The sequence below is a fragment of the Palaemon carinicauda genome, chromosome 21, assembly GCF_036898095.1.
Source record: "Palaemon carinicauda isolate YSFRI2023 chromosome 21, ASM3689809v2, whole genome shotgun sequence".
In the NCBI taxonomy this organism is placed as follows: Eukaryota; Metazoa; Arthropoda; class Malacostraca; order Decapoda; family Palaemonidae; genus Palaemon; species Palaemon carinicauda.
Window position 1 is genome coordinate 14759820 of NC_090745.1, and position 20000 is coordinate 14779819.

General features: G+C 32.5%; 1 protein-coding gene across 1 annotated transcript in view; it reads right to left on the reverse strand.

Moving 5' to 3' along the window:
• Nucleotides 1-5026: 5026 nt before the first annotated feature.
• The window catches only part of LOC137614635 (uncharacterized), an 18360-nt gene continuing 3386 nt past the window's right edge, over nt 5027-20000 (reverse strand). Inside the window, exons 2-7 of the mRNA XM_068344332.1 lie at nt 19770-19933; nt 12891-13093; nt 11201-11392; nt 9551-9655; nt 7952-8110; nt 5027-5403 (exon numbers count right to left, since the gene is read on the reverse strand). Of these exons, the coding sequence (XP_068200433.1) occupies nt 5227-5403; nt 7952-8110; nt 9551-9655; nt 11201-11392; nt 12891-13093; nt 19770-19917 (984 nt within the window). The 5' untranslated portion in view covers nt 19918-19933 and the 3' untranslated portion in view covers nt 5027-5226. The remainder of the gene's footprint in view (nt 5404-7951; nt 8111-9550; nt 9656-11200; nt 11393-12890; nt 13094-19769; nt 19934-20000) is intronic.

Here is a 20000-nt window from a genome sequence, read left to right on the forward strand (position 1 = left end):
ATACCTACCTATAGTTATAAGAACCTCACATTGTCGTTTGAAAGCACCAAATACCACTGGAAGATTCTCATTGCTGACGTCACATTGCCTGTCCTCGGAGCAGATTTACTCTCACATTACCACCTCCTGGGTGATGTCGTTCACCAACGATTGGTCAATGCAGACTCTTACTCGTCGCCACCTCTCTAACCCAGCCCCTCCTACATCAGTGCACCCACGGATACCTACGCCCACCTCATCACCTCATCACCTCATACCCTGAAGTCTTTGTCCAGAACTTTGCCAAATGCCTACGTTTCCCGCCAAACACCCCCAGTGTTAGCCAGATTCATGTTTCTGGCACCGGATCGTTTGGCATTTACTGAACAAACATTTGCTGAAATGAATGAAATGGGCCTTTGCTAAAAGGTCTCAAACCCATGGTCATCACCCTTGCACATTGTCCTGAAGAAGGATGGCTCCCTACGCCCTTGTAGGGATTACAGGAGTCTAAACATGCCGACAGAACCGGATCATTACCCCTTCCCAAACATCACCGACGTGATCTCCTATTTGCACAAAGCGAAGGTTTTCTTCCCGCTCGACTTCCTAAAAGTGTTTTATCAGGTGCCCATGAATCCAGAAGACATCCCAAAGACTGCCACCACCACCCCCTTCGATACATACACCTTCAATTACTCCAATTTTGGCCTTTGTAATGCTGGGGCCATTTTTCAATGCCTCTTTAATGGCATCTTAGGGGACTTACCCTTCTGTGTATATTACGTGGACGGCAAACTTGTGTCCTCCAAAGAGGAACACCTCCGTCACCTACGCATTGTGCTCAACTGCCTACAACAGAATTGCTGGGTAGTCTGGTAAGACAAGTGTACCTTTGCCGCCAACGAAGTATCGTTCTTAAGGCACCTCATCACTCCAGAAGGAGTCACCACCCTCCCCGAGATTGTAACAGCCATTCAGAAATTCCCCACGCCATCATCTGTCAAAGCACTACAAGAATTCTTGGGCATGATCAACTATTATCACCATTTCCTGCCACCAATCACCACCACTCTTACCCCCTCTATGCCTCCGTCAAGGGCAAGAAAAAAGGCCTGCAGTGGGGTCCCCTACAAGAAGCGGCCTTCTGCAATACAAAGAATGCACTATCAACCGGCTCTCACTTTTCCCGTGCCACATGCTCCTCTCCTCTCTACTGATCCCAGCGACGTTGCTGTTGGTGCAGTACTCAAGCAGGTGGTCAACAGCTTGCCCCACTCATTGGCCTTCTTCAGTAGAAAACTGTCCAAGGTGGAATCTAGCTACTCTACCTAACAGCCGCTAATTGCTGAAGGTGCAATTGGCTGTCATTTACTTTCGCCATTTCTTAAAAGGTACGCCCTTCATCATTCGCACGGACCACATGTCTCTGGTGCATGCCTTCATTCGACAGTCCGACGCCTGGTCTGGCCGACCATGCCAACATCTCTCTGTTGTGGCTGAATACAATTTCACCCTTCAACATATCCCCAGAGAAATGAATCACGTTGGTGATGCCCTGTCAAGAAACACATTATCCGCCATTCACCTGGGATTGGATTACAGCACTTTGGCAGAAGCCTAACGAAAAGACCCAGAGTGCGTAGCATGTAGGACATCCTACACATCCCTACGTTGGGAAGACGTCCCCCTTGACGACTCCTTCTCCACCCTCCTGTGTGACATCAGTACTGGTAGACCATATCCTTGGATACCTGCTCCCATGTGCCGACAGGTGTTTGATTTCATTCACTGCCTTTCACATCCCCCGCACCAATCTAATGTACAGTTACTGAAGGCGAAGTTCTTTTGTCACGGCATTATTAAGGATGCTAAAGACGGTCTCCATATATTGCTTTAAGCCTGCATATCTCCTGCAAGATGACCCACCTACAGTGCGCCTCTCCTGAGCAGGGCACCCTATTTCAGATTTATGCCCTTTGTATGGGGGGCGGGGTTAGCCATATACCACATGTGTTTCACACAGGTTCGTATTACTCGTACACTAACGGTATTTCTGGTTGGTTTTTTTTTTTTTTTTTTTTTTTTTTTTTTTTTTTTTTTTTTTTTTTTTTTTTTTGTATACATCGCTTTCCCCTTGCACTGATAACAACCTGTTTAAGTCTGCCTGTTCAGGATTATTTTTTATTGTTGTTATGTTTTCGAAACAGCTTGTATATAAACTCCGGATCCGTTGAAATAAAGCTAGTTGCATTCACCTTGCCTCTCAGGAGTCAGTTATCATCTACCTGCTCTCTCGCACAGTCAGTATGACTTTACGCATTATTTGAATTTCTGGTCAGAATTGGTGCACATATCAAGTTTTTTTTTCTTTTACAAAATAAGATTGGAATTTTGTACTCATGATTTTATTGATAATTGTAATTAATCAATCTCTGCTTTTCCATTTGATATTCAAAATGAAGGTCTCGTAGATTCTAAAAAAATCGTGTTGTAATTAACTGAACCTGCATCTTACGTAATCCCATTTAATTAGTTTTTGAGATTATTGCATTCAATTAGTTCGCCGTGGAATGTAATAGGATTTTTTTTCTGTTCATCATTGAAATAATTTCACAGCATATTTCCAATTCATTCTTAAGTGACTATTGATTATTAAGAGTACAATGTTGCAGTGAAAAATACCCACAGAGACAACCTACAATGCTATTTCGAGACATATAAAAACTATACAGGACTAGATAAGAAATACAGGTCAACTACTCTTCTTTATGTTTATATATTCTACAAATATTTCTACAGTCACATGAAGGAAGCTTCTTTTTTTTGTGATCACATCAACTGAAATTGAAAACAAAACTGCTTTCAACCTAATTTTGATTTGAAATCGTGTTGCATTTATTTAAATTTTGTGGCTTTGATTGATTAGTTGTAACATTGAATGTCATTAATGCCGAAAATATATTAGCGAAAAATATATACAAAAAAAAATTGGATATCTTTCTTTTACATCCATGCTGAAGATATAAACTCATAAATGCTTTTTAGATTAGTAGAATTATAAATAATGTATAGGTGGTAGAAAAATAATACTATAAGGAAAATATTGACGTATCACTAACATCATTTATTTGTTTTAGAATTAACAATAACAGTATTGGTTGTTTAAGATTTTTAACAACCCTTTTTGTGAATATTAGTCTTGCTTGCTTTTAAAATAAAAAGATAATCACTTTACTCTAATGTGAAAAATTATACCACATACCCTTAATTACACAAGACGAATTAAGGTAAATTAAAGGAAAAAACAATTATATTGACATACTTTTATTAATGTATGCTCCAGAAGAGCATTTCTAATGGTTAGAATATCACATTATTAAAAGAATTTTGCTGCGTATGGTATATGAAATAACTCGCGAATGCAAATATTAAAATATAAGTTATAAGAAAACTAGATTTGAAAGCACACTTATTATGAAGCTACTTAAAAGCATTTGATATTCTGTTAATCAACAAAATTCGTTTTAGTATAAAGGTAATAAACTGATATGAAGCTTCTGTAGATGGTAATGGTTCGACATCCATTACTTTACCCTCAGTGCACAATGCCACTGCTTTTTAGGCATTGCTAAAGGGAATTTACTGCATGCTCCGTTCACTATACTCAAAGCAACGAGAAATGGATGATAGGGGAGGGCACCTGGTTTTAAATGGATATGTGGCACCATTGGGGGAATGGTGCCACATATCCACTGAGTACTGGCTTGCCTATTTCCTCTAATCCTGCTCTCTCTCTCTCTCTCTCTCTCTCTCTCTCTCTCTCTCTCTCTCTCTCTCTCTCTCTCTCTCTCTCTCTCTCTCTCACTCTGTTTCTCAAAGAAATTGGTGTATTTTCGAAATGTTATCCAAAATTGTTCTGTTCTAACTTTAGTTCCACACCACCATTGAGTTAAAATTCAAAGTGTGTTTTCTATATAAAGGTTCCCCCATCCTAAATGTGGCATGGCTCATATGCCAGATGCTGCTACTACACACACATTGTGACACACACACTCTTACGATGGACCATTCCCCTACTTCAAGCTTTCTATATGGCATTCTTCATAGCCAAGGTAGAGCAGTGAATAGGTACTTCTTGGAAGAGATAACAGAGAAATCATTTTGGAAATGCAACATTTTATGTAGAGAGAGAGAGAGAGAGAGAGAGAGAGAGAGAGAGAGAGAGAGAGAGAGAGAGAGAGAGAGAGAGAGAGAGAGAGAGAGGAGAGAGAGAGAGAGAGAGGGGGCTTGGAGAGCAGGATAGTGATCTGTTGAGATGTGGTAGTAAAACAAGATGCACTACCCTGTCGCCCAGTTGTCGCTATATTGAGTATACTGTAGCTCCATCCGCTCTTTACTTTGTACATCCGTCCCCGCTTTCTTTCTTTCTTCTTGCTGCCCAGCATTTTCATTCTACTTGATATTATAATTGCTACGATTTGCCCTAGTTTCACATTCGCGCTGAACCTTTAACCAGCGTTGGATCATATGGCACAAAGTCTATAAATTAAATAAAATAGTGTAATTTTCGTATAACAACGTCTTAAAGGCATAGGCCGTTTTAAATAAATATTATATATATATATATATATATATATATATATATATATATATATATATATATATATATATATATATATATATGTATATATATATATATATATATATATATATATATATATATATATATATATATATATATATATATATATATAAATATATAATATATATAGTACATATGTATATATTATATATATATATATACACACACATACATACATATATCTATATCTATACATATATATATAGATAGATAGATAGATAGATAAAGAGATAGATAGATATACATGTAAGCACACAGTTATATATGTGTGTATATATACTGTATATATATATATATATATATATATATATATATATATATATATATATATATATATATATATATATATATATATATACGTGTGTGTATGTGTATGTATGTATGTATGTATATAATGTGCCACTCGTGTTTGTAAATGTGAATTATACCAACAGAAATAAAAGCAGAAGCCAAATTTATATAATGACGGATAGCACCTGAATCTAATTAATATTCTGTTAATCAACAAAATCCGTTTTCTTTCATGTTTTCTTCAATAAATGGTAATGTGTCCTATGTCCTCGTCACTTGCATGAAATTTAGGACCTCTGTTCAGTACTCATCTAAATCCTTCTGGTAATATTTGGATTTCCTTCAATAAACCTGATGGTTTTATGTATGAAAAGTAGGTATTGGTTGGGGGATACCTTCAGTCCATCGAAAGACTTCATGTTCATAGTCGCTGCTGCTTCTTTGATTTCATCAAGGTCGATTTTCGTGTGGTGTCTTATCAGCAGCACCTAGAGAGAAAACATGGTTGTTATTGGTTATATATATGCAATATGTTATTTGATTCTGAGGTATCCTTGCTTCTTTTGCAAAATTATAGGTTATCAATAACAACTTTTTGTAATTGATTAAAGATAATTAGCACGTATCTTAATGGTTCCTTTATTTTCTGCAACTAGAGAGAGATATGGTTATTATAAGCTATATATATGCAATAAGTTAATTGATGCTGAGGTATCCTAGATTCATTTGCGTAATTATAGGTTATTAAGTCATTAATAACTGATTTTTTTTAATTAGTTTAAAATAATTAGCACTTATCTTAATGGCTCTTATATTTCCTGCAACTAGAGATAAAACATTATTGTTATATATGTGTATATATATATATATATATATATATATATATATATATATATATATATATATATCTATATGTATAGATATATATATATATATATATATATATATATATATATATATATATATATGTATATATAATATATAAAAATATATATGTATACATATATATATAAATATATATATATATATATATATATATATATATATATATATATATATATATATATATATATATATATGTATATATATTTATATATATGTATATATATATATATATTTTTATATATTATATATACATATATATATATATATATATATATATATATATATATATATGCGTGTGTGTGTGTGTGTGTGTGTGTGTGTGGAATACGTTAATTGAATCTGAGGTATCCTAGCTTCATTTGGAAAATTATAGGTTATCAATAACTGAATTTTTGTTTCCATTAATCTAAGATAACTAGCTCCTATCTTAATGGCTACTATATTTTCTTAACCCGTTTTATACCCTTAGTTACCTAACATTTCTTTATATTCCTATTTGCTCCCATATATTTCCAATAAGATCGTCAATTTTACAACAAATTTAAGAAGACTTCTAAATATTGCTACAAAATTACTAGCAAACTTTACTACTACAGTAATGTTACTTTGGAATATATACTAGTAATCAAACGTAAATCGATATTTTCTTGTTTTCTCCTCTTCATTTATGTAGAGACTTTTTCACGTTTCTAAAACGTGAATCACTAAAAAAAAAAAAAAAAAAAAAATCTAGGAACGGGTTTAACTTCTAAGTGAACGCATTCATTTTTTCCTTGAGTTGCTTTTTATTACTTTTTATATCAACATTATTATATTCCCCTTTCCTTGTGGTTCTGGTTTTCTCTTCTTACCTTAATAAGGATAATGCTAAGAAGAAGAGTTGTTTATTATAATTTAAAACAGTCTTTCAGAAATAGCCATGTTAGTGTAGATAAAGTTTTAAATATTCGATGAATTTTTCTGTTTCCTACTAATCTATCTCTTATTAACGGATTATTTTATTCACATCATCCAGTTTTTTTTTAGTTTTCTTTATCAAGAGTCGATGTAAAGCTGAGTCAGTAAGTGAACTCAAATCAATATGTTGTCACCTTTAAAGAGATTCAACTTTTTGCTTTTGTCTCGTATGGTTTTTCTTGTGTGGTTGTGGTCAGGAATACAATAATATTTTTATCAAATCTGTTTATAAACATATAATACAACTTAAAAATCATAAATCTTTTGTCTTTTAGACACATAACATTAGGTTCTTTGATGTTGAAAATATGAGACGTCCTATTTATGGAAGAGATTTGTGGCTTTGGTAGGTCAAGGTTATTTTCATCAATATGAAGTAATAATAGGAATTGAACATTATTAATATCTGTCGAAAAACATTAATGATAATAGTGCGAAGCTAGTATCTTGGCTACAAATGATATGGTAAATATTGAAAATAATCATTATATTGGTAATTAGGTTTATGATGAGTAGATTCCAACTGAATTTTTTTTCTGCAGATTGGACTATGGCTTTACATTACAATGTAATAAAAATTTATTGTAACCATTTCAGAATATGAAATACAATTTTAAAAATTCCTAGATTGTTTATTGTAAAAAAAATGCGTAATGCGTTTATAATTAGAAATAAAAGAAGTGACTCTTAGACTAAGTAGTTTTTCTAGCTATTGTTGAAATTATTATTATAGAAATTATTAGAATTATTATTAGTACTGAAATTATTATTATTAGTGAAATTATTAAAATAACTTTATTATTGTCCTGCTTGACTAATATTCTGAAGACCTAAGACATCTCTTATGGAGTCTGATCTTGGTAGGCTTAACTTTTAGGATTTAAATTGTCGTTAGAATTGGCCGTTAAAAGGAGCAAGGAAAACACTAACCTAACGTAGGCTACTTACCAAGTTTCATCAAAAAAAAAAAAAAAAAAGGAGAGATACTAACAATAAATTATAGAAATAATAGTGATACCAAAAACAATACATTTATTGGATGATACTGATAATGATGATGATGATATTTATTGAATGATACTGATTATGACGAGGATGATAATATGAAAATATAAAAAATTATGAATAATGCTAATACGAAAATATTAGAGATTGTAGATAATGCTAATACGAAAATAATAAAACTGGTCTCACCAAAACTGTGACGTCTGGAATTGCGTTAAGAATATTGGCTTCACCGCCCATCGTTTGAATGACCAAAAAGTCTATTGTTTTTTTCATCTCAACTCCTGCTAAAATTAAAGCTTTGAGACTAAAGCACTGGACGCTTCTAGTCTTACCGAAGCTTTGGTCCTGTAAAAAAATCGGTAGAGTACACTGTTAAATATTGGCCGTAAAAAACGGTAAAAATCCTGGAATAAATTGTTGCCAAGCATTTACCATTTTAAAAACGGACATATTGACGCTAAGGAGTGATATAACAGTTACCAACCCGTAAAAGATAGTAACAAAACAGGGTAAGATTACGGTCACCAGTATTTTACCAAAATACGGCTGAAAAACAGTATATTCTTACGGAGAATTTGCGACTAATTACAGTAGTTTCTTTTTTTTGACAGTACATACTTGAATCTTTTGGATTTGCTGAACTCTATCGATTTGTGGTTAGTGGTATTGATTAATAATTATAAGCTGAAATAAAGCAATTGATAAAATTCAGAATAAATATGCTACCGAGAGGAGCAGCTCTCCTTGCTGTGACTAAACTGTACGTTCATGCTCTTTCCAACTCAAATATTTCCAGGAATGCACAAGAAAACATGTTTTTGTCTCGACTCGTAAACAATTTAAGTCCTTATTTGCATGTATTGGAATTTATGTTATTGAAAACTCTATTCTCTCTTTTCCTTCACTTAATCTTTATATTTATTGAATAGTATATATCAGTGCAATCCTTTAATGAGATGTTGCATCATATATTAACGCAAACAAACCTACTTGTGGTTTAATGGTAACATATGCAGACCTAAAATAATTACGTATTTTGATTGGGAACGTTAATTGTATTAAAGAATATTAATCTCTTAATGATTAATTAAATTATAACACTCATCGGAGGTAGGACTAGGAGAATTATATGATAACTAATTATCTAGAGGACATGGAACGCTGTACTTGAAATTAACAGGTTTTCAAAGCAATTCATTAATAATGCGTCGATATGAAATCATAAGATATATATTGGCTAGACTTTTATCATGTTACATTTGCTCTTGCTCATTTTCAGATGCATATTCATAAACTTCAAAAACGTTATTTTATCTTTGATTTTATATACGATATGATTTTGTCGTATACTCTGTACTATGTTCTTCCAGTGCCTTGGGGTAGAGTTCTCTAGCTTGAGGGTACACTTAGGCACTAGGTCTTACTACTCTTCCTCTCTCTCTCTCTCTCTTTTTTTATATGAAAGGGCTATTTTATTGTCATTGCTATCCTTAAAATAATCTATTTCAATTATTTATTACTTATCTTAATAATTTATTAATTTCCTTGTTTCCTTCCATCACAGGGCTATTTTCCCTGTTGGACCCCTTGGGCTCATAACAACCTGCTTTTCCAATTAAGGTTGTAGCTGTGTTATTAATAATAATAATAATAATGAATAATAATAATAATAATAATAATAATAATAATAATAATAATAATAACAGGAAGTTACTATAGGTTAGATGATATAATGGCATACAAACAGTGAAATAATTGTCGAGGAAAAAAAAAAATCAATTTTACCTCCGGTGCAACGTAACGAAGGAGTGTTGATTTACCGCTAGCTATTTTAGAATAAAAATTTGCAGAACTTCCGTCATTCGTCGTAAAAGGAGACCATAGCACATCCTGCGGAACAAGTAAATGATAGTTTTTTATATTCCAAAAGAAGCGGATGCCTTCGAAAAAGTAATAGGGAGAAATTTATTATATTTGTGTTTGGGTATAAAATTCATTCCTTTTTTATCTCCCACTCAAATATACATGTATACTTATATATGTATATATATATATATATATATATATATATATATATATATATATATATATATTTATATATATATATATATATATATATATATGAATATATATATATATATATATATATATATATATATATATATATATATATATATATATATACATATAAATATATATATATATATATATATATATATATATATATATATATATATATATATATATATATATACAGTATAAATATATATATATATATATATATATATATATATATATATATATATATATATATATATATTAGTTTATTATATTATAATATATATATATATATATAGGGATAATCTGCAGTTTAAATTATTTTCATATACATACTATGTATGAATGCATATTTTCCTTATATATATATATATATATATATATATATATATATATATATATATATACATAGATGTATATAGTGTAAATATATATACATTATATATATACATATATGTGTATGGGTGTATAGAAAAGAGAGCAATGCATCCATAGTCACTTGCATATATGGCAATTTAATTTATACTAAAAGGGTGTCGGTAGACAGAGAAAATAAAATGACTAGAGCGAAATAGAATCATAGAAACTCTAAACATATTTGAAAAACAAATATCAGGGAACTAAGGCAAGGTAAAAATCAAGCGGGAAAAAAAATTAGGCGGGAACGAAATCAGGCTCGGTTTACTTAATGATTTAGCACCAATTTTCCACTAAAGTCGTATTTTGGTGCGGATGTGATCTCACTTTTTAATATTAATGAGATTACCGACAAATTAAACTTATTGCAGTTGAAAACTGTTGCGAAGTAAAGTGGTTAGGTAAAACACGTAGATATGCAAGTCCTTTGATGCAGAGTTTATAAATTATATCGGACTGGTGAAATTTGCTCATAAAATTAGCTGGTGGCAGAGACCAAAAAAGTCCTGGGCAGACATGGAAAATAGGTGAATTAATCTGTTAACTGAGTATGCGACTCTTCAAAAATAACGGCTAGCTATTTAGATAGATATGCAAGCACACGCACGTATTCAACTCTTCCCACCTCCTCTCCAGGGTATGACTACTCCCTAAATCCCCTACCCGAGGGACGGGGAGAGACTGAGTAGTCATACGTTTGGTTTTGCTGCTCAGCGTGACAGGCTGTATATATTTATATTTATGTATATATATATATATATATATATATATATATATATATATATATATATATGTTTGTGTGCGTATATATATATGTGGGTGGTGTGTGTGTGTATATATATATATATATATATATATATATATATATATATATATAGAGAGAGAGAGAGAGAGAGAGAGAGAGAGAGAGAGAGAGAGAGAGAGAGAGAGAGAGAGAGAGAGAGAGAGAGAGAAACTTACCTTCTTACTGTGCATCTCATCTGACACACAGGCAAGAGCTGACGCAGCTCTTCGTCTCTGTCTCAGCTCTTTATAGGCCTCATTCCGAGGCTCTATTAACAATCCTTTCCAGCCCATTTCGACCTCTAACCAGATTGTGTGGGACAGGAAAACTCCGTCGCCCGCTCCGACCTCGACGAAAATACCATTTTTCTTTAAATTGGAAAGGAAAAATTCTTTAAATTGGAAAGGAAAAATTCTTAAATTGGAAAGGAAAATTTCTTTAAACTGGAAAGGGAAAATATTTAAGTTTGAAAGGAAAATTTCTTTATATTTGAAAGGGAAAATTCTTAATCTGGAAAGGGAAAATCTTCAAATTTGAAAGGGAAAATTCCTAAATTGGAAAGGAAAAATTCTTTAAATTAGAAAGCGAACATCTTTAAATTGGAAAGGGAAAATTCTTAAAATGGAAAGGAAAAATTCTTTCAATTAGAAAGGGAAAATCTTTAAATTTTAAAGGGAAAATGCTTAAACTGGAAAGGAAAATTTCTTTAAAATGGAAAGGAAAAATTCTTGAAATTAGAAAGAAAAAGTTATTAAATTGGAAAAGAAAAATTCTTCACTTGGAAAGAAAAATTTCTTAAACTGTAAAAAAAAAAAATCTTAAACTGGAAAGAAAAAAATCTTAGATTGGAAAAGGAAAAAATATTGAATTGGAAGAGAAAAATTCTTAAATTAAAAAGGAAAAATTCTTTAAATTGGAAAGGAAAAATTCTCGTTGCTTGGTCACAATGATAAGGTATAAGTAAAATTTTGAACATAAATTGGGAAAAATATTGAATTTATTAATCTTATCACTTTAAAATGAAAAATTCTTTAAGTTGGGAAGGAAAAATTCTCACGAAGGCCACCACAGAAGTATTATTTTTACGACTAATTGCAGCATCGCCTAAAATTCCGGAGTTACAAATTCTCTAGTCTATTTGTAAAATAAATCTCTGGCTTCTGGTCATTTACTTGCACAAGAAATCGTTGCGTAGAAATAACGATAAAATTTGAATTCTAACTTTTAAATTGAAATCACTGGATGATATTTGAATAACTTTAACTTAAGGTTATTATGTGGGTTCCAGAGCCTTCAGAAATTTTTAGAGAAAGCATTAAAGAATTTTTAAAGTTGCTGAAAGAAATTAGAGGGTCATGGGGAAAAAAATAGCATTAATCCTTTTCTGAATTATCATTGGTCATGATGAAGAAAATTGACACTGGCGGTAGCTTTGAGAGTAAATGAAGCATAGAATAAAAGAGGTGATTATTAGAAATGTTAGAAAGAACCCACATCAATGTTTATGTAAAGACAAAAAAAAAAAAAAAAAAAAGCATCTGCCTACAGGGTGTGTTCATTAGGAAAATTCTTTGAGAAATAAGAAGGCTTTGTTCATTTTCGTTAGTGTGAACTATTATTTGAGCATCTATTATTATTATTATTATTATTATTATTATTAGTAGTAGTAGTAGTAGTAGTAGTAGTAGTAGTAGTAGTAGTAGTAAGTAGCTACAATCCTAATTTGAAAAGCAAGATGCTATAAGACCAAGGGTTCCAACAATGGAAATAGCTAACTGAGGAAAGGAAATTTGGTAACAGATAGAATATTGTGCCTCAATGTACCTTCAAGCAAGAATGAGAACACTTGTGCACTAATCTCCTCACCCGTAAAACGAAAATACTTCTGAGTGCGTTTTGAATATGATCCCAGTCTCCTATTGCTTCCCACGCCGGGTTGTTGACCTCAATCGACTTCGGGGGATTGGGCGGGTGTTCTTGTGGCGGGTCAATGACGTATTGTTTTAGGTAGTTGATGACCTCTTGGTCATCGTAGCGGAGATGGCTCATCCATAACTCCAGGTAACATTCTGTTCCAAAGAAATAAATATTTTGTTATCGTCTTAGAATTGTTATTTTGGGTATTGATAGGACTGAAAATTAAGTTTTTTTTATAGCCTGGTACCATTACAGTTATATTTTTCTATTATTCGTAGACATTGTGATCATCTTTTTATTATCTTAAAATTGTGTTATTTCTGGTATTATTAGGACTTAGAATTATTTTTTTATAGCCTGGTACTAGTACACATATTTTTCTATTATTCGTAGACATTGTGATCATCTTTTTATCGCCCTAAAATGGTGTTTTGTCTGGTATTGATAGGACTGAAAATTAAGTTTTTTTTTTTTTATAGCCTGGTACTATTACACTTATATTTTTTCTATTATTTGTAGACATTGTGATAGTGGCTGATTTGTTAGGACCTGGTAGAAGGTTGTTGCCTTATAGTGCTCACTGTACAGTAGACAGTAATGTTAAAGTTTATTTTTTGCCCTATAAATTCCTGTTAAATTACTTTTTTGGCTTTTACATTTCATCCGTTCCCTATGGTTCCTTCCTAAAAAGCTGTCCAATATTTTCACATTAATTTCAATTAAGTTTTCTTCTGTCTCTATTATAGACTTCATGCGATACCTTTTAGAATATAGAAATGTGACTCGCTTCTCTAATCAAATTATTTCATAATAGAAAATAATGGAGATGATTATAATAAAGATGCCATTTCTGTATAATGGAAAATGATATCATCTTCCAGTAGTTTATTTTTTAGATCAATTTATCATTCGACTAACCTCTGCGTTATAAACATTCAATGTCTGTAACAACCTGGAAATGAAATAAAATTATTGATAACTTTACAAACACTGATAATAGAAGCAACATTCTCTTTGGAAAGGAACTGCAGATAAATTACTGCAGTAAAATCAATCTCGCACAGAGATCAATGACCCTTCTCTGATTAACGAGGGTCTCTCTCTCTCTCTCTCTCTCTCTCTCTCTCTCTCTCTCTCTCTCTCTCTCTCTCTCTCTCTCTCAAAAGCCCAAATAAAGCGAAATAATGCCTAGCGGAAATTGGAGAGAGTGACCAGCATTCCGGATCAGTAACAGAAAAGATGCAAGACTACGTTTGAAGAGAAAATACATTTAAACATGTAATTTAACCCTTAACGTTATTTGATTGCCTTTTGTCGAGCCCTGATTGGTCTTTGAATTCTCTCAGCTTAGGGTGTATTGTTTAAAGAATTTTTATTTTCGATTCTGCGCAGTTGATGGGATGAGCGGAAGGGTCAACTGTCTGTGGGGGAAACTTCTTTTATATTTATTTCTTATTTTAACGATACCACTTGAAAATTAACTCACTCTCTCTCTCTCTCTATGTGTATGTATATATATATATATATATATATATATACTGTATATATATATATATATATATATATATATATATATATATATATATATATATATATATATACACACACACATACTCGCAGAGATACGTGATACTCAGATGCCAAGATTACACAGGAAAAATTAAGATATTGATTATATCCTGACTAGTTTCGCCTTTGATTTCTTCAAGAGGATTGATTCAATAGGGGAGATTTTACATCATATATATGGTACAGTTAGATTAAGAACATACATACAGACACTCATCTGTACTTTCGTGGGTGGAGCTCATATACCATTAGCCAGGGGGGGGGGGGCGTAGGAATCATTTAATGTAAATGTATATTGATATAAAGAAATTGTAGGTAAATCTTGTAAGACCCAAAGGTAAAATTCCTTGACATCTGAAGAGCCCACAAAAGCACGTTTGAGTTCAGGTCTCTGATATTTTGTACTACAAGTGTCTGCATGTGTGTTCGTCTTCTCACTGTACCACATAATATTGCAATAATCTCTTAATAAATAAGTCATCTTGAAGAAGTCAAGGACGAAACTAGTCAGGATTCACTCATTGTTTTAATTTTCCCCGTTTTGTTTTAAACTAATTGGATGTGAGTGTATGTATAAGAGTTGGAAGACACCGGCCTACATGGCTGAGAACTACAGTGTGAAGCATGAAGTGGGAGATGATGAGTGGAGAAGTGTTGAATTAAAAGCTCAAGATAGAGACGACTACCGAAATCTAACCGAGTCCCTTTGTGTCAATAGACATTGGAAGAGATGATGATGATGATGATATATATATATATATATATATATATATATATATATATATATATATATATATACACATACATACATACATACATATATATATATATATATATATATATATATATATATATACTGTATACATATACGTATATATATATACGTATGTATATATATATATATATATATATATATATATATATATATATATATATATATATATATATATATATATATATATATATATATATATATATATATATATATATATATATATATATTCATGCATATGTGTATGTATAATGTATATTCAATGAAATCGCAGTTGCTGAACACTTCCCCTTTCAGAAGGGTCGGTCAGAAACTCGTCAACAATATTCAAACTGTAATTGCAACTTGTTAGAACTTATGAGGGTCGAGTCGAGAAGCGACCTAACGTTGCTGAAACAAAGCCAGCCACTGTAATGGACGGTTTGCATCACTGTTTGCAATATGTGAGGACTATTGTTCATGTACACTCGGTAACAAAACTATCTCAACAGTGTGCTTTAGATTTCCATTGTAAATGTTTTACCCAGTTTTCATATTTTATGATATACATTTTATATAAATGTCGAATCCGTTGAAAAAAATCAGCATAGTTAATAACATTTGAAATTAGTTTACATTTTATATAAATGTCGGATCCATAGAAAAATAAAAGATCAGTATAGTTAATAACATTTGAAATTAGTATAGTTTCGTTCATAGAGATCTAGTATATAGAAAATTGATTTCTGGGTAGATTACTCCATATTACAATGACAAATTTTACTATCTTTTTTTCCCATATATACACAGGATTATTATTGCATAAACTTAAGTGTTGATGGTTAGTCCTCTAGATCAAAATGGTTGGAGGCAGAAAAGTTTGCTAGCAATGGTAGAAGAAATTTTGATATTGTGATAGGTGAAATAAATCTATTAACGTTTTATATTTACGTCACATTCGGTTGACTTTGAATTTGCCATGGACCAACATCCAAGAATCGATTTCGAAACATAACAGTTATGTAAAGAATATAAGAAACACAATAGTCCTTGTGTCGAGTTTTAGCAAATAGCTTTTTTAGTAACTTTGATGATTAAACTCTTTAGGTCCTTTGGTCGCTGCAACCTCGCCATCCTTGTGAGCTGAGGATGGGGGCGTTTGCTGGAGCCTATGGGTCTATCTGATGACTCATCAGCAGCCAATACCTGGCCCTTCTTGGTCCTAGCTTGGGTGGAGAGGGGGCTTGGCCGCTGATCATATGTATATATGGTCAGTCTCTAGGGCACAGTCCTGCTCTATAGGGCAATATCACTGTCCCTTGACCTTGCCATTCATGAGTGGCCCTTAAACCTTTAAATATTCACAAGGATGATTTTCTGCTACTCTCGTATCGAAAGAATTTTTTAGAAAATAGATAAAACTTCAAGTTCAAATGTGATTTTATGCAACTAATAAAATGGTAAAAGAGTATTTTATCATGACTGCCACGTGTTCAAGGTCGCACGTAATAAGCTTAAGGGATAAGCCCCTTTAATTTCAATTTTTCCTTGGGAAGGTTTTTGCATATTCTAAGGAAAATATATGATGAAAGCAATAGTTGAGGGCTTAAAAGCTAAACCCATTGGGTTTTATCAGATTTCTGCATTTTTTGCTTTTTTCTAGTGATTTAACGTTTTCAGCTTTCCATTTATTTTATGTTTATAATGTTGATGCTAGAATCAGATTTTAAATGAAAATATGTGTGGGAAATTCAAGTGTTTCGTTTAAACAGTTATAAGGTGAATATTTTGTAAACTATAGGTACTTTTTAGGTGCCAGACGACCAAAAATAATGTAATTAATATTTTTTTCACTTAAGAGCATGTTTCATATGACTATTTTTTTAATTTCTACATCAAACCGTATAATTTAACCCGTAACGCAATTTGATTGCACTCCCTAAGTGAGATTAGTTCACCAAACGTTCAGTTGGTCTCCGCAAGGCACTAGAAGAGTTGGAAGACCCAGGCCTACATGGCTGAGGACTATGAAGCGCGAAGTAGGAGATGATGAATGGAGGAATATTGAATTAAAAGCTCAAGATAGAGACGACTGGCGAAATCTAACCAAAGCCCTTTGCGTCAATAGGCGTAGTAGGAGATGATGATGATGATGATGACATTAAAAGCAAAAACCTCACAATGGCATTAGATAGTTATCAATTAGATATCACAGTGCAATTGGTAATTATGCTTTCATTCATTTGTTGGCCTTTGATCAAAACTATCATGGTCTTCCTCCATCTGATTATGAATCATCAGAAGAGTCAGCATGGATGTCAATTGATTAAATCTCAAATTCATCAATATGCCTCTCTTCAATATGCTTGGTAAGATCTGTGGGCAGTTGATGAACAGTGAATCCCACTGCTTTATGTATGTCCTCCTACTCCTCACAATTATTATTAAATTGGTGATGAATTACCATCTTAATAGATCTTTATCTGAAGATAATATTCACATATGCAATGGATTTCGTTTAAGGAAGTCGTGGCATGGAGGTAACATGTGTAGGTGTTTCAAGGTTGGTCAATATTGTAGAAGACCAAGGAATTGTGTTAAATGCAAGCAATGGCACCCTAAAGTTCTCCGTGATGAAACTTGATAAAAAGACAAAGTTTTGGTGATACCCAACATGATCAGGATGTAACTAATAGATGTAATGTTAACAGATATTTTTTAGTTGATGTTCACTCAATGATTGTACCACTTTGATTAAGGCATAGGGATACAAATGATAAGGTCATGGTATATGCTGTGTTGGATGATCAGTCAGATGCTTGTTTTAGCAAGGAAAGTGTATTAAGACATATGAATGTCACTGGCCAAAGTTCTGTCATCAAGATAGCGACTATGCTGGGTAAAGACGCTCTAGAAAGTACTAAAATGAGTTAAGGGCATAAATGAAAATCATCATCATCATCATCATCATCTTCATCTCCTCCTATGCCTATTGACGCAAAGATTTTTCTCTGATTTTTCACATATATGCAATGAGTTCATCCTCTTGATTTCCTTGGTAAGGAAGACATGGCATGCGGGGTAACATTGTTGCTTCTAGCCCAGTAATGCTGGGTAGTAGAGGTTCATTTTTCTTACGCTTATACACTTCAGCAGGAATGTCAATTAATTCAATCTCAAATTCATCAATATGCCTTTCTGCAATATGCTTGCTAAGATCTCTGGCGAGTTAATGACCCTTGAACAACACAGGTTTATGCATGTCACCCTTCTCTCTTTATTTTTCAATTGGTGATGTGGTACCATCTTCATGAATTTTTCTCTGAAAATCGCTACCGCATACGTGCATTGGAGTTTGTCCTCTTGATTTTCTGAGTAAGGAAATCATGGCAGTGGCGGGGTGGGTACCATTATCTCATCTTGCTGCATTAACTGATGTACCTTTTGGCATTCCATAAAGAGAAATAATATTGGGAACACTGCATGGGTGGCGTATGGGTATGTGGGCTAGTCTCGTTCGTTAGTACTTGTTCACAAAAAAAATGTGCATACAAAGGGAAATATTTGCTCACAGACCAATACAATTCTCATAAACCGTTTTGAATTTTTATATTCATATACTGGTTTTCTCATACTCAAGCTACTCTTAAAGTTAACCGAGGTACAATTGTACTTTTTTTTTTTCTTAGGATAACATATGAAAACCTTTCCAAGGAAAGATTGGAATTAAATAGAATTATTTCTTGAACCAAATGGGTCTTGTAGATTTATTAGAAGATAACTTACAAGTATATAAAGACACCTCTAATATAAAAAGCATTTTGAAACCTGTTGTGTCAATTTCTTTGAAAAGTGTGCATACGATACTTATTATAGTTATCTGCTTTTAAGTTAATTTCGTGTTTTGTAAAAGAGAGAAAATTCCTAGGATTAAAATTTGCATCAATACCAAAAATGTAACCGCTAAATGTTGAATTTCGCATCATTTTTATCTTAGTTCTAATATTTTCATATTTTATTTTGTTTATAGTATGAAATGGTTGAAATAATAAGTTGACTAATTTCTGCTCATAAAGTCTTGCAAAAGGAAAAACTTAAATTGGGATCATTTAGATACAAAGCGCTTTAACCTTGTACACTAACCAGTTTTCAAACAAGAATTTTCCTAACTCGATTTGCATGCATCCCTTTAGGGAATAACTTTCACTTAAAGTTTTGCACAAAAAAAAAAAAAAAATAAATAAATAAAAGATATGAAATTCCCCACCTTTGGTGACAATTAAATCATTATTCAATATCCACAACCCTTGTATAATTCTACTCGTTATCATGTATTTCTCTTTATCTGCACATTTATTTCATCATCATCATCTCCTCCTACGCCTATTGACACTAAGGGCCTCGGTTAGATTTCACCAGTCGTCTCTATCTAGAGCTTTTAAATCAATACTTCTCCATTCATCATCTCCTATTCACGCTTCTTGTCTGGAATATTTGTCCTCACTTACCTTCACATTTAGGAAGCCAAAATAATCCCCTGTCACGAATTGTCATCACGGCGCAGAGAGTCATTGTAAATCCAATAAATCCAGGACCAAGGAACCGGTGCATAGGCCTTAAATATCTACTGACGCGCGTCAATAGGTTCGGTGTCATTCTGATTATTGCGAATCTGAAAGAAAAACAAATTTTTGACATTTCGAAGTTTTCTGTAACAGTTTTTGTGTAATTTGTTTACC